The following is a 13,852-nucleotide window of genomic DNA, read 5'->3' as shown; positions in this document are numbered from 1 at the left end:
CCTCCCAAGTTATGACAGTAGCCCTGTTGCGGCCTGGCGTCTCCCACCTAACACCCCCCCCCCTTCTTCTTCTTCCGAGAACAGAATAAAAATTGCATTTGCTGCCGTCTCAGCAGAGATCTGTCTTGAGCCATCACCTAAACTAGCTAGGCTGATGCAGAGGTAGGGTGTGTAGTTCCTAACCTCCTGGAGCCAGACCCATTTGTACTTATTCGTCTTATCATTTTCAGCCGGGGTGTAGTGTTTTCATGTGTTATGGAAAAATCTGTAGTAAGAATTTCAGTACTAACACACCGAATATGGGTATAATCTATTGCGGAATTATCTCCGAGCTTTACCATAACCATGCTGTTTTGGCGTACTGTGCAATTTGGTTTGATAACACAAGAGATTGCTGATTCCGGCTACAGATGAGCGGGCCCCTATTACAACTGATTCCAAAAGATGAACAGGTGTACTGTTTTGTTCTGCTTACCTTGTTTGCTTGTAGTTTTTACTGAAATATTCGTCCAACACATTTATCGTGCATATAGATACCCCTGTATCTTTCATGATGTTATGGGTGGGGTGAGCAGTATGGACACATCACCTTTCATGGACCTTGCTAATGTAATGGCTGATAGAGGCATTAAATAATCCTACGAACATTGCTTCATACTTACTAAGTGCCACAAAGAAAAGCTAAGGAAGAAAATTTAACAAGGTAACCTAATTTTTACCTGGGAGGAGGAGGGGTCATACGTGGTCTCTTAGAAAAAGTGACAGTTAAACTGAGATTAGGAGGACTGATACGTGTTAACCTTGTAAAGAATGGGAGGAGTAGTATTCTTGGCAGAGTTAAGGAACTCCATGTACAAAGATCTTCAGTGAGGAAGGAGCTTGGGTCTTTGAGGCACTCCTGGAATGTAAGCGTTGCCGAAGAGAGGATGAGACTGAAGAAGTTGGCCCTTAACAAACTTTCACATAGAGAGTGGATATATAATTCTTTGCCCTACAATTTATTATAACTTTTTTTCTTGCAAAAGGGTGATTTTATTAAAGCATGGGGACGGGACCCATGGGCAGAAAGAGCTGCTGCCTACAATTTATTATAATATTTTTAACTACAAAGTTATAATGCCTATAAATACGGATACATAGAATTTCTCTTCGACTGTTATTCTATAGCACTTTACTCTCAATCAGCCTCTTTTGCATTCTTTTCCTGATATTCTTCTGAATTCTTTCAACTCTCTAATAATTTGTTCTAATCTTTGTCTTCCCATTTCTCCTGCTCCAAAATGTGACCCTCACCAAAGGTGTTAGTCTATGACAGTATAGTTCTCACTCTATAGCTGTTCTAGGAGAGTACTCCATTACTAATTGTGTCTTGTCCTTTGTACATGACTCCTCAATCTGTCCAGTCCTGGTCTCTATTCTAATCCCAAGTCAGCCATTTCTGTATTTACTTGGACCTTTTGGCACTCTTTTGCAAGCCTCTCAGATTTAACTCCACTAATACTAAACTATTTTCTTCCCACACTAGCTTTTTTGATTTCCTTGTTTCTTTTTTTCCACATTCCTCTTTATCCAATGTCAATAGTTACTTTTAATGCCTTCCTTTCTTCCTCATGGGTAATCTCTTGCCCAGCTTCATTCAGTCTTGACTCATTTATCTTCTGTGTACACCATTTTCACTTTTCTTCTGTGCTGTTCACACCTGTCTAGGCACTCATGAATTCCTGGAGAACCAGCAAAGCCTTCTGATGGGTCTCCCCAACTCTGTTATTTTTCCTCCTCTAGTTTGGCCTGCATTCAAGCATCAGATTCATCTTGGACGCTGCTTTGTTCATAGCACTTCTCAGTTTCTTCCACAGCATCTTCACTGACTTTGTGATAAAGTCCGTACCATTCACCTAGCACCTGAGACCCTTTTTCCAGCCTTTTTCCTAATTCCTATATTCACCTATAGCAAATCTGGGGTATTTTCATTGTTCCAAATGCAGCTATTGACTTTCTCCTCCGGTATTCTTGCCATTTTCTCTTAATGGAATGCCACCTATCCCAAACACTGTCTTCCGAAATCCTGTAACACCCATCCCAGATGTCAACTGCTTTTTGAATTCTTCTGTATCCACAGCTCATTTATCATTGTTACTTGAATCATTCTTTTTGATGTCTAGGTCTTGCCTGTTGTATGTGAGGAAATAGCCTACAAAATTTTAGGAGGTAGGAACTGTTTCATGGATATGTATTAATATACCTCAGTGTCTGTTCTGGTGCTGTGCATATAGTCATTAAAAAATATTCTTGGATAAGAGACAAGGAGAAATTCAGAGGAATTAAGGCTAAGAAATCAAGAGAGAAAAAATGAGAGATTATCTATTAAATTTGTAGAAAATATTTTATAACTAAATATGTATACCAGTGTATATAAAATAAATCTACACAGATTGCAACATGGTTTTTCTTTTTTTTTCTGTGTGGGTATTTTTTATATCATATGTTAGGCCTACTTTGGAAAAAAAAATTATCTCTGAACTTATTGTAGTTGCTAATGTAAGGGTAACTGTTCTAGTCCACTTCATCTCTTATCTTTTCAAAAGTTCAAGGCATTGTACATAGCATTACTTCTCAAAATTGTCTTCTCATCTAGAGGTAAAGAATCACTACTGCCATGAAATGCCTCTTGGCACAGTTCTCAGTATTCTTCCACTCCTGTTTTTTCATTTCATTTGTTCATCAAATAATCTTTGAATTGTTGCTATGTGCCAGGCAAGATTTTAGGCACTGGGAATACCACATGAACTGGTTGGGAGAGAGAACTAATGACTGTAAGGCTTGTATGTGTGAAAATCCTTAAAGCTAGCTGAGAGTTGAAAGAACACTAGGGGAGTAATGTCATGAGTGAACTCATAAAAACCGTGATAAATATTTTTCAGGGTCATCCAAGTAAAACAGAAAAAGTGTTACAAAGGGCAGAAAACAGTGACTTGGTAAAGAATAAATTGGGTGGTAGAGTCTGTTTTTGCTTAAAACACAGAATGCTTGGGGTGCCCAGGTGGCTCAGTCAGTTAAGTGTCTGCCTTCAGCTCAGGTCATGAGGGTTTTGGGGTCGAGTCCCACATCAGGCTCCCTGCTCAGCGGGGAGTCTTCTTCTCCTTTTGCCCCTCATCCCACTCATGCTCTATCTCTGTGTCAAAAAAAGAACAGGGAATGCTTCTCTGAGGAAAACTTCTATGCTGAGATGGTTGGAAGCATCCAGCTCTTGGAAAATCTGGAGACAGAATGTTTGAGGCTAAGGGGACAAGGGCAAAGGCCCTAAGATGGGAGTAAGCTTGGCATGTTACAAGAAAACAAGAAGAAAGTGTCGGGGGCTTGTGTTGGTATTAAATGTAGGAGAGATTTTAGCTAGTTTACATTTTTAAAGGATCACATTAGTCAGGTGGTTCTGGCAGTGTGGACTTCCTCACAGATGCTGACTACTCAAGTTGTATCTGTTCATCCTCATCTATTCTCTAGATACTCTGTACTCCCTTTCAGAGCTTATTTGGATAATTAGTTGCTTAATTACCCCATGAAGACCAGGACTGGATCTTATTTTATCGCTGTTTGGATACCTTGGCTGGTTTGGATCCCCTTGCAGTTGTATACTATTGGTCAGAAAGAAACCAGAGTATCTTAGTGCACCTGTCACCAGCAGTAGCAACTCAAAGTGAATGTATTAGTGATAGTGGGTCATTATAATCACTCTGTGATGTAAAATGGAATACATTTTAAAAGGAATGTGTTGTGAAAGAGTATTAGGCAATAAGAAATTGATTTTTGGCTGATGCTTTTTTATTGGTTGAGTCATCTTGAGGAAATCACTTTTTCTGTGCGTCAACTTTTTTTTTTAAAGATCTTATTTATTTGACAGAGAGAGACACAGTGAGAGAGGGAACACAAGCAGGGGGAGTGGGAGAGGGAGAAGCAGGCTTCCTGCCAAGCAGGGAGCCCGATGTGGGGCTCAATCCCAGGACCCCGGGATCATGACCTGAGCTGAAGGCAGACCCTTAACGACTGAGCCACCCAGGCGCCCCTGTGCTTCAACTTTAATGTAATATTCTTGACAATAATATGTTGTGTTCTGTGAAATACAGTTTATAAATTTGAAATCCATAATACTTTTGCCTTAGAGATATAGTACACTAACATCCTTACTTCCAGTCAGATTTCCAGTAACTCTGTGTGAAAAGGAAAACCACAGTTTATGGAAAAAGTTCTTTAAGCAGCAAGGAAAATAGCTCATAAATCCTGTGCACCTTACTTGGCAAAAGAATGGGAACCATCTTTATACCATGGCCTGTTGACTTAGAATTGCATTTGAAAATAGGGTTACTAGTTTATACGGTTGAATATCTGTTTTCTTCTGGTGCCTTAAATTTTTCTTAAGTAACACATTTGAATCTGGTGGTAGGGGGCTGTTAGACTGGCATTCTGAAGGTTGACATCTGACAGGAAAGGAGACCAAAGAATCGCCCAATAGAAAATTAGAGCAGTTTCAGGGAATTGAGTAAGTTCAGTCTTTTTAGTAGCCTCTGCATGCCTCCAGGGACAATAATAGATATTTGTAAGAGGTAATGCCTCATAAAAAGCTTCAAATTTTGCTGATTGAACATGTTTTAAGAAGAATTTGAAACAGAAAGGGCCTTACTGGTTTACTTGATTCAATCGGTCATACCTCTGAGGCAAGATCTCATTGTTGCTTCATTTCGCATATTGATTAAAATAAAAACATACCCACTTTTAGGGACACTTTTTGACACCCAGTGAATGTGCACCAGTATTGGTGTACATTCCTCTCCCGATTTTCTGGGGACTCAGCTTTTCTTTTATTTGCCCTCTGGAAGTTCACAGTATAAAGTGACTTCAAAGACGTGGTATCATTGGATATCTCAGGTGGAATAGTTGGAGGAGACAAATGAGAGCTTATTGCTGTCTTCAGAGTTTACTGCTTATTTCAGTCTTTACTAACAAAAAAAAATTAAAGGAATTTACAGTTTTACCTCTCTCAGTAACACATCAACCTTGAACTGCTTCTCAGTATAGTCTTGGTAATAAACCTCTCATCCATCTGTATCTTTTCCAAAAGGGTTATAATTGGGTCCCCTTAATGACTTGGGGGACTTGTAAACTCTAATTAGTATGCTAAATTTGTGAACAAGTTTACTGCAACTAATGAAACCTCACAGAAATGGTTAAGGACTACTGATAGGTCCTCTAATTTATGACTATTGACATGAGTTGATGAGGAAGGTTACTAAGATTAGAGTCTAAGACTAAAAGATAAGGAAATTAACCATTCTGTGCCAGAATTGTCACTATCTTTTCATATACTCTAGGTAGCCTTGGGTACTTTCTGTATAACTCTAGCATAGAAGTAATTCAGGGAACCAGTAATGTCTCTAGTCCAGACTGCCCAAATGTAAATAGTTATGCTCAAAAACTTTTGTTTTAAAATGCCTGATTATATTAACTAGCATCTTAAAATGAATACCCTTCTGTAAGTCAACAAGGATCAAAGTTCTTGACCTTTAAAATCATAGTAAGCAACTTCTAAATTTAATGTGTAGGTTTCTCAAAGTAAAAAAAAAAACAAAAAACCACACCTTATTTTGAGATATATAAGAGTAGACTAAGTAGGTATTATAAGATTCTAGGATTATTCTTACACAGCAGTAGTTCACCAAGTGTGTTTCAAGGAATCCTGTGGAATTCTTGAGACCATTCTGGCTGGGGCTCCGTGAGATCAGAACTAGTTCCATAATCTAAAATGTTGTCATTTTTGTAGTTATTTTCTCATGAGGATATAGTGGTATTTTTCAATGACTGCATGATAATACTACAGAAAATTGAATGCAAAATCCAGACATTAAGAGATTTGCAAAAATGGAAAACAATTTTTTTTATTTTGGAAAATGCAGTTATTTTTCATAAAAAGTGTTTATATTAACTGGTCATAGGTTTGTTATTTTTAATGAATTAATGAATATTTTAAATTTTTCCCTTTTTATTTACAGTATGGTATATATCAGTGTTATAATTCACATGAACAGAAAGTATTTAGGATCGTCACTGATTTTTAAGAGAGTAAGGAGATCATGAGACCAAAGGTTTGAAAGTACCTTTTAATACTATTTATTCCTTCTTGGTTGGTCGTTGTTAGAGAACTGATGATACGCATAGCATTTCTGTTGGCTGGAACAGAGTTGGCATCTGTAGTGGGTTGAGTAGTGTCGCATTTTCCCCTTCCCTCCCCCCAAGTTCATTTGCACCTGGAACCTCAGAATGTGACCTTATTTGGAAATAAGGTCTTTACAGATATAATTAGTCAAGGATCTTGAGGTGAAATCATCCAATGAGTAGTGTCTAGAGAAAGGAGAGAGATATTTGGACACAGACACACAGGGAATAAGGCCATGTGAAGCACCATGTGTAAAAAAGAGGCAGACAGGGCAAACAACTCCTGGGATCACCAAAAGGCAGCAGAGGCAAGAAAGGATTCTTATTTAGAGCTTGCAGGGAGCATGGACCTGTTGACAACTTGATTTTGGACTTCTGGCCTCCAGAATTGTGAGAGAATATTTCTGTTATATTCAGCCAACCAAGTTTGTGGTAATTTGTCCTAGGAAACTAATACAGCAACCTTGGACTCTATGAATAGAAGATGATAGGAACTGCCATCTCATTTTTACCTTAAGGGAGTGTTTCTCTTTAATATTAACCATCGTCTCTACCAGGAATCTAATATCCTCTGAGAGGTCTTACTTCAGCCAAGTACCAGGCAGAAAAGCATCTGATTGTGAAAATACGAAGATGAAGATAGATTTAATTTAAAAAATGTACAAGCCTTTGCTCTTTGTAAGTAACTGGTTAACCTAGAGAAATTTAATTGGTAAAATGTTTTTGAAAATTTAGAGTCCATATTGCTAGATTGTAGATTCCTTGGTGAAGTGGGGAAAAAAGAGCTGAAATCAAATATTTAATGTTTAGCAATTTTTTAGAGGAAAATTAAAATAGTGTAATAGCTATCAATGACTAAATTGCCTTGACTACTTTTTGTCTTTTATACACAGGTCCAAAAATTTATAGTTTTAATTCTGCAAATGATTCTGGTGGTCCTGCTAATCTGGATAAATCTATTTTAAAAGTGAGTACTGAGATTTTGAGGCATTTCAAGAAATGTTCTCTTTGAGAAATGAAAAAGAAGATATATTAAATATAAGAAAATTATGGGGTATTTAAATTTTTTGTAATAGTTAATTGCTGATCCGTACTAAATAGAAGTAAATCATAACACATAATGTTGAAAGCCCATAAGAAATTAAGGAAGATCTGGATAAGATCCAAATTTCTAAGGATAGCATATGCATCCTTTCAGACCTGATTTGGTGTACATTTCCAGCCTCCTCCCCATTATTCTTTTCCACTTAAAATTTTAGTTTAAATCTCATTGTTCCCTCAAATCCCATGTGATTTTATGACTCCGGGCTTTTGTCAGTGGGCTCTCTGCTTAAAAAGACCTACTTCCCCTTCTCCATTTGTCACCTCTGGAACCTCTAAGAAGTCCTTCATAACTCAGCAGTTTTCCTTGTGGTTTCTTACTTTTTTCATATGCCTTTTTAAATGATTGCTGTGCTGGTTTACAGTTTATCTTTTTATATAGGTTTCCTCTGCTAGACTGAACTCCTGAAGTATATTTTTGAACATAGCTCATTGTAGGCATTCAGTAAAGATGTGTCAAGGGGTGGTTTCTTTGTAGGTATATGTTTATGTATTCTTAGGTGAAAAATATGGAAAGAACATATGGAACAAAAATATTAAAGACAAAAATGGCTAATGGAAAAACAGGAATCAAACCCTGAAAGCCAAAAGAATTTGTGTAGCCTAATTATTACTGTGTATATAGTTTTTACTTTTACCTTAGAGGTCTTTTTAGTGTAGCATCCATTCTTTCAAGCTGTGTGCTTGGGGTGGTTTACATTAAACAGATTTCTGGACTCCATCTCCAAGGATTCTGATTCAGCTTGTTTAGGATCAAGCTTAGGAATCAGTCATAACAATAGCAATCCAAGAACAATGTCTTGAGACATGCAGGTTCAAGAGGGTTTTTCAAAGGATTTTTTCTTGCCATATGTTGCTTTTTCCATGTCACATTTTTTCTTTTTCTTTTTTTTTTTTTAAAGATTTTATTTCTTTGAGAGAGAGAGATAGCAGGGGGGAAAGGGAGAATCAGGCTCCCTGCTGAGCAGGGATCCTGACGTGGGGCTCAATGCCAGAACCGTGGGATCTTGGCCTAAGCTGATGCTTAACACCATGACGCTTAACCAACTTAGCCACCCAGGCACCCCGGCACATTTTTTTCTAAAATATATGGTACAGATGTGGTCCAATGAATGGTAGTCTAAAATACAATAATTATTTTATCTGATTTTCACTGAAATCCTTGTATTGGTTGGCAGGGATATAGAAAACTCTCATTTTTTTCTAATTATTAAATATTTAATAATTTAGATTCTAATAATGACCTTTTTGGCTTCAACAGGTGGTAATTAATCACAAACTAGAGCAAAGAATTATTGGAGTGATAAATGAGCATAAAAAGCAAAATAATGACAAGGGAGTGATTTCTGGAAGACTTACTGCCAAAAAATTACAGGTATTTTGCAAACTTTTTTTAACTTCCTTATTTTTAATGGAGCCTTTTTAAGACAGCTCCACATGTGAGATGGTGAGATAAAATGACTTCTTCAGCTTCCATTGAGATTTCATGTAGATCATTTCTGTCAGCAAGAATAGGGAAGGAATTGGGCCAGATACAAGAGCACACATTAAAATGATGGTATGAAAATTAAATTACATTCCCCAGATTATATTAGACTCTGTAGTGGGCACTTTGCTTATTTTTTAACTGGCACAATACCAAAAGGTACTTTGCCCCATTTTCCAAATGAAGAAATTGGGGTTTGGAAAGAGATTACAGACACTATAGCTGGAGGTTGTTAGTAAGTAGCAGAGTAAGCAGAGTCTGGATTGGAACCCAGTTCTGCCCAGCTCTAAAGATCATGCTTTAAGAAAGTACATTAAGATGCTTTACTTTATATATGGATGTGTTTATTAAAGCACTACTTAAACAATAAAAAGAGAAAATATCCTAAGTGATCACCAATAGGAAACTGTGTAATTAACTTATGTCTAGCCAGTGGATTATTATGTAACTATTAAAAGTGATGAAGAGTTTCTAATAACTTGGGAAGATGCTTATGTTACATTATTAAGTGAAATTTGTTTTTACAAAATCATAGAAAAATGACTGGAAGGAAACATACTACATTGCAAACAGTATCTTTGAATAGTAAGAATATGAGCAGTGTCTTCAGGTCCTTTTTTAATTTATCAATAGTTTTCCTCAATTCTCAGTTTGGTGAGCATATTTAACTCTTCTAACTAGAAGGGAAAAAAACATATTTTTGAAATTAAAATTTGTTATCAGTTTCTGATTTAAAATGAGTGGAAGAATAAAATGAGTAATAAAAGGAGAGAAAATAGAATGCCTTTTTTCATTTCCCTTTCATAGGATTTATACATGGCTTTACAAGCATTTTCATTTAAGACTAAGGACATTGAAGATGCCATGACTAACACGCTCTTACAGGGAGGTGATCTCCATTCTGCCTTGGATTGGCTCTGTTTAAATCTTTCAGATGGTAAGTAGTATTGTCATAAAATTCTTTCGGTTTCTCAAACCTTCTCAAAATTATTTCAGCATTTGTGACATTTGTATCAAGCTCTAAATTTTTTCACTGTTATAATTGCTTATTTTGCAAATGTTCTTACTCTTTTTCACTCTTTGCAGTATATTTTCAGAGATTGTAGTCCATGCAAGAAGAAATTTTTTTTGTACATTTAGTTGTCAGTAGTCATTTTACAGTGCACTTAATACAACAAATTCTCAAAGTTTGCCTGCCTGTAACCTGTTAGGCTGTGTTTCCTGGTTTGGGTTCAGAAATTTGGGCCATATGGCTTTAGATAAATTTGTTTAACCAGAAGGCCAATGTTATAATCTCTGGCAAGAACCTGGACTGCAAATTGCTTGTATGACTGAGTAAGGATCTTACCATACACTATGACAGGCAACCAAGGAGTTGGGAAGGGTTCAGATCTTTTTTTGAAAATTTAGAAGTCTCACACATTGAGGGTGAAATAAATGGCCAAACAGAGGTGGGCTACCTATCTCATGAGTGTTTCCACTCCTACTTTGACAAAAAAGCCAGGTTCATAGGATTTCTATTCTTAGGAGATGACGGATGGAAGAAAATTCCGTGCTGTTTGTCTAGGCAGGGTTTATGTGCATGTTTAACGAATGTGTATGGTTATGTTTTATGTATCATATGAATGGTTTTTTTTACTCCCATTTTTAAGATGCACTTCCTGAAGGATTCAGTCAAGAATTTGAAGAACAGCAACCTAAAAGTAGGCCAAAATTCCAATCTCCTCAAATACCAGCCACTGTTTCACCTCCATTGCAGCCTAAAACCAAAACAACAGAAGATACTAAAATGAAGGTAATTTAAGAAATTAAACATTTAAAGTTGTATAAAATCAGAATGAAAACACATGTAATAGTTCATGAGTAGAAATACCAGGTTGCAATAACATTTTTGCTTATCAAAAATAACTAATTGCTTTGCCAGGCTTTTCTATCACTGTTTCAGTAATCTGTTGCTGCATAACAAACCACCCAAAAAAGTAGTGGCTTAAACCAACAATTAATTTCTTTAGATTCTACAGTCTGTACTGGGCTCAGCTGGTTAGTCCTTCTGTTCCACAAGGTATCTTTTTAGGCTGGAATATCCACAATGGTTTCTTTGGGGGCTAGCCAGGCATTCCTCTTTTCCCTGTGGCTAGCTTGGGTTTCCTCATATGTGGTGGTCGCAGAGTGGTCTGATTTGCATGGCATCTGGCTTCCAAGAGCAAGTATTTCAAGATGATAAGCCCCAGCTTGTATCACTTCTGCTGTTTCCTTGGTTGAAACAAGTCATGTGGCCAACTCCAAAATACGTGTGGAAGGGGATTACAGAAAGTCATGAATACTAGAAGGTGTACTTCTTTAGGGCATTACACTTAAATACTCTGCATATCGTGGGGTGCCTGGGTGGCTCAGTCAGTTAAGCGTCTGCCTTTAGCTCAGGTCATGATCTCAAGGTCCTAGGATCAAGCCCCGTGTCAGGCTCCCTGCTCTCGGGGGAGCCTGCTTCTCCTTCTGTCCCTCCCCCTGCTTTTGTTTTCTCTCTCTGTCAAATAAATAAAATCTTAAAAAAAAAAATACTCTGCATATTGTAAAACCTCTATAAACGTGGATGAAACTGGAGAACATTATGCTGAGTGAAATAATCCAGTCACAGAAAGATGAAGACTGCATGATTTCACTTATGTGAGGCATCCAAAATAAACTCATAGAGGAAGAGAATAAAATGGTGTTTACCAGAGGCGTTTACCTCCCTTCAGGAGGAGAGGGGAAAGTGGGGAAATGTTGCTTAATTGTTAAAAGTTTCAGTTACATAAGATGAATAAGTTCTAGAGATCTTTGTAAGATAGTGCCTAGAGTTAATACAATATTGTGCACTTTAGAATATGTTCAGAGCATAGACGGCTTGTTAAGTGTTCTTACTACAGCCACCACTCCCCACTCTCACCATCACACATGAACAAAAGAACACAAGGAAGTTTTTGGAGATGATGGATAAGTTTAGTACATTGATTGTAGTGATCATGAGTGTATGTGTATATCCAAAATCATCAAAATATTGAGTTTATATATACATTATGATAAACTAATCTAAAACTGATATATTAATATGCACATTAAATTTGTACACTTTTTAAATGTATCAGCTATATCTCAGTAAAGGCTAAAAACAAAACAAAAACAATCTGGAAGCATTATCCCCAGAAAACCACTGTTTTTAAGGAAAAACACTAGTTTTTAACAGTTCTTTTATTTTTTTTGCCTGTTTATAAAAACATATTTTTTGGATTTTGCAAGCTTGGACTTCTTAAAGTAATGTTGAATTCATTTGTCCTTCACAGAACAGTATGTAGGATGATTTTTGAGGCTTACATGTCTGCTGTTTCTGAGTATAAAGAAAATAGTAAAAACAGGGATACTTGATGGTAGTTTGACACCTTTTTCTAACTTTGGTTTTTCAGATATTTGTTTTTCCTTTCTAGACAAAAAAGGAAGAGAAAAATTTGGAAGTAAATATGAAAGAATGGATCTTGCGGTATGCTGAACAGCAAAATGAAGAAGAAAAGAGTGAGAATTCTAAAAGTTTAGAAGAGGAGGAAAAATTTGACCCTGTGAGTTAGAAATGTATATTAGGCTTCTAGCTGGCTATTCATAGGCAACATAATTTAACTTTTCTGTAACTTAGTTTTCACCTTTGTAAATTAAAGAAATACCTACCTCTAGGAGTTGATGTGAAGATTAAACAAAACTTACAAAAAAAATAGAAATGGCACAAAATAACTGCTCAGTAGCTGTTACTTATATTCCTCCCATGTTTAAAAAGATAATCATCAGATATTTTAAATGATTATCATTTGTAGGGAGTATGCTAAATTCCTTGGATAATAAGAGAAAGGCACATTTCTTTACAGAGGAAATCTGTGGTCTGGTCAGAGAAAACCTAGATATCATAAGACAAACTAAAAATGTAAGGTTAAATGAAAACGAGTTGTAGGAAGAAAATATTACAATACATATGTCTGGCAGGACTTCTGTAGAATTTATAAAGAAGTTTTAAAAGGACAACAGACACTTCACAAAAATAGATACATGGATGGCCAATAAACATGTAAGAATAATTTCAGGATCACTGGTCATCAGAGAAATGAAAACAAACTGCAATGAGATACTATTTTATCTTCATCACAATGGCTCTGATTAAAGAGATGAGTAATCCAAGTGCTGGGAGGGCATGGAATGACGGGCACACTCAGACATTGTGGGAGTGTAAAATGGTACACCCACTTTGGAAGACTGGCACTTTCTTACAAAGTTAAACATACACTTAACCGAATGACCTAACAGTTTCGTTCCTAGGTATTTATTCAAGAAAGAAAGAAAACATGCCAACAAAAAAGACCTGTATGCAAATGTTCATAGCAGCTTTTAGTCATAATACCCAAACACTGCAAGCAACTCTCCAATACAAGCAACTCTCTAAAACATACTTGAATGAAAGAAGCCAGACACAAATGAGTCCATGTGTAATTACTATATTAAAATCTAGAAAAGTCATCCATACAAAATCAGTCTATAGTGACAAAAGACAGATCAGTGGTTGCTTGAGTCCAAGGGCAGGGGAAGGGGATTCACAGTATGGCAGCATGAGGAAACTTTTGAAGATGATGGGAATGTTTTATATCTTCATTATGATAGTGGTTACATGGATAATATACATTTATCAAACTCAATTCACTTGTACACCTGAATGTGTACATTTTACTGTATATAAGTCAGACCTTAATAAAATTGGTTAAGAAAGAAAAAAGGGAAGTTGCAGAATAACGTGTAGTATGATGAACCCATTTGTGTAAAAGAGAAATATATATACATATATTTGCATTCTTAATGTATGCACAGAAATGATCTGGAAAGATTCACAAAAAGCTATTAGTGATTAGGACTGGGGTGCTAGAATGGGAGGGAGACTTCTTTTTTTAGACTCTTCTATATCCTGTAAGTTGTTTTTTTTTTTTAACCATGTGCCTGTATTAAACTAATATAAACAAAAAGAATTTGGGACAGTACAAGTCTACATTGAGG

The 13,852-nt window shown here is 36.4% G+C and overlaps 1 protein-coding gene across 1 annotated transcript in view; it reads left to right on the top strand.

Moving 5' to 3' along the window:
• The window catches only part of DHX29 (DExH-box helicase 29), a 43,139-nt gene that overhangs the window by 718 nt on the left and 28,569 nt on the right, over positions 1-13,852 (top strand). The window contains exons 2-6 of the mRNA XM_028119129.2: positions 7,098-7,171; positions 8,567-8,680; positions 9,599-9,728; positions 10,444-10,586; positions 12,253-12,381. Of these exons, the coding sequence (XP_027974930.2) occupies positions 7,098-7,171; positions 8,567-8,680; positions 9,599-9,728; positions 10,444-10,586; positions 12,253-12,381 (590 nt within the window). The remainder of the gene's footprint in view (positions 1-7,097; positions 7,172-8,566; positions 8,681-9,598; positions 9,729-10,443; positions 10,587-12,252; positions 12,382-13,852) is intronic.

Source organism: Eumetopias jubatus, unplaced genomic scaffold (assembly GCF_037043125.1).
Source record: "Eumetopias jubatus isolate StellerSeaLion01/CBP00866 unplaced genomic scaffold, mEumJub1_p1.0 scaffold_5, whole genome shotgun sequence".
NCBI classification, from domain to species: domain Eukaryota; kingdom Metazoa; phylum Chordata; class Mammalia; order Carnivora; family Otariidae; genus Eumetopias; species Eumetopias jubatus.
The sequence above is the reverse complement of the archived record's forward strand: the minus strand, read 5'-3'. Positions and strand labels throughout refer to the sequence as shown.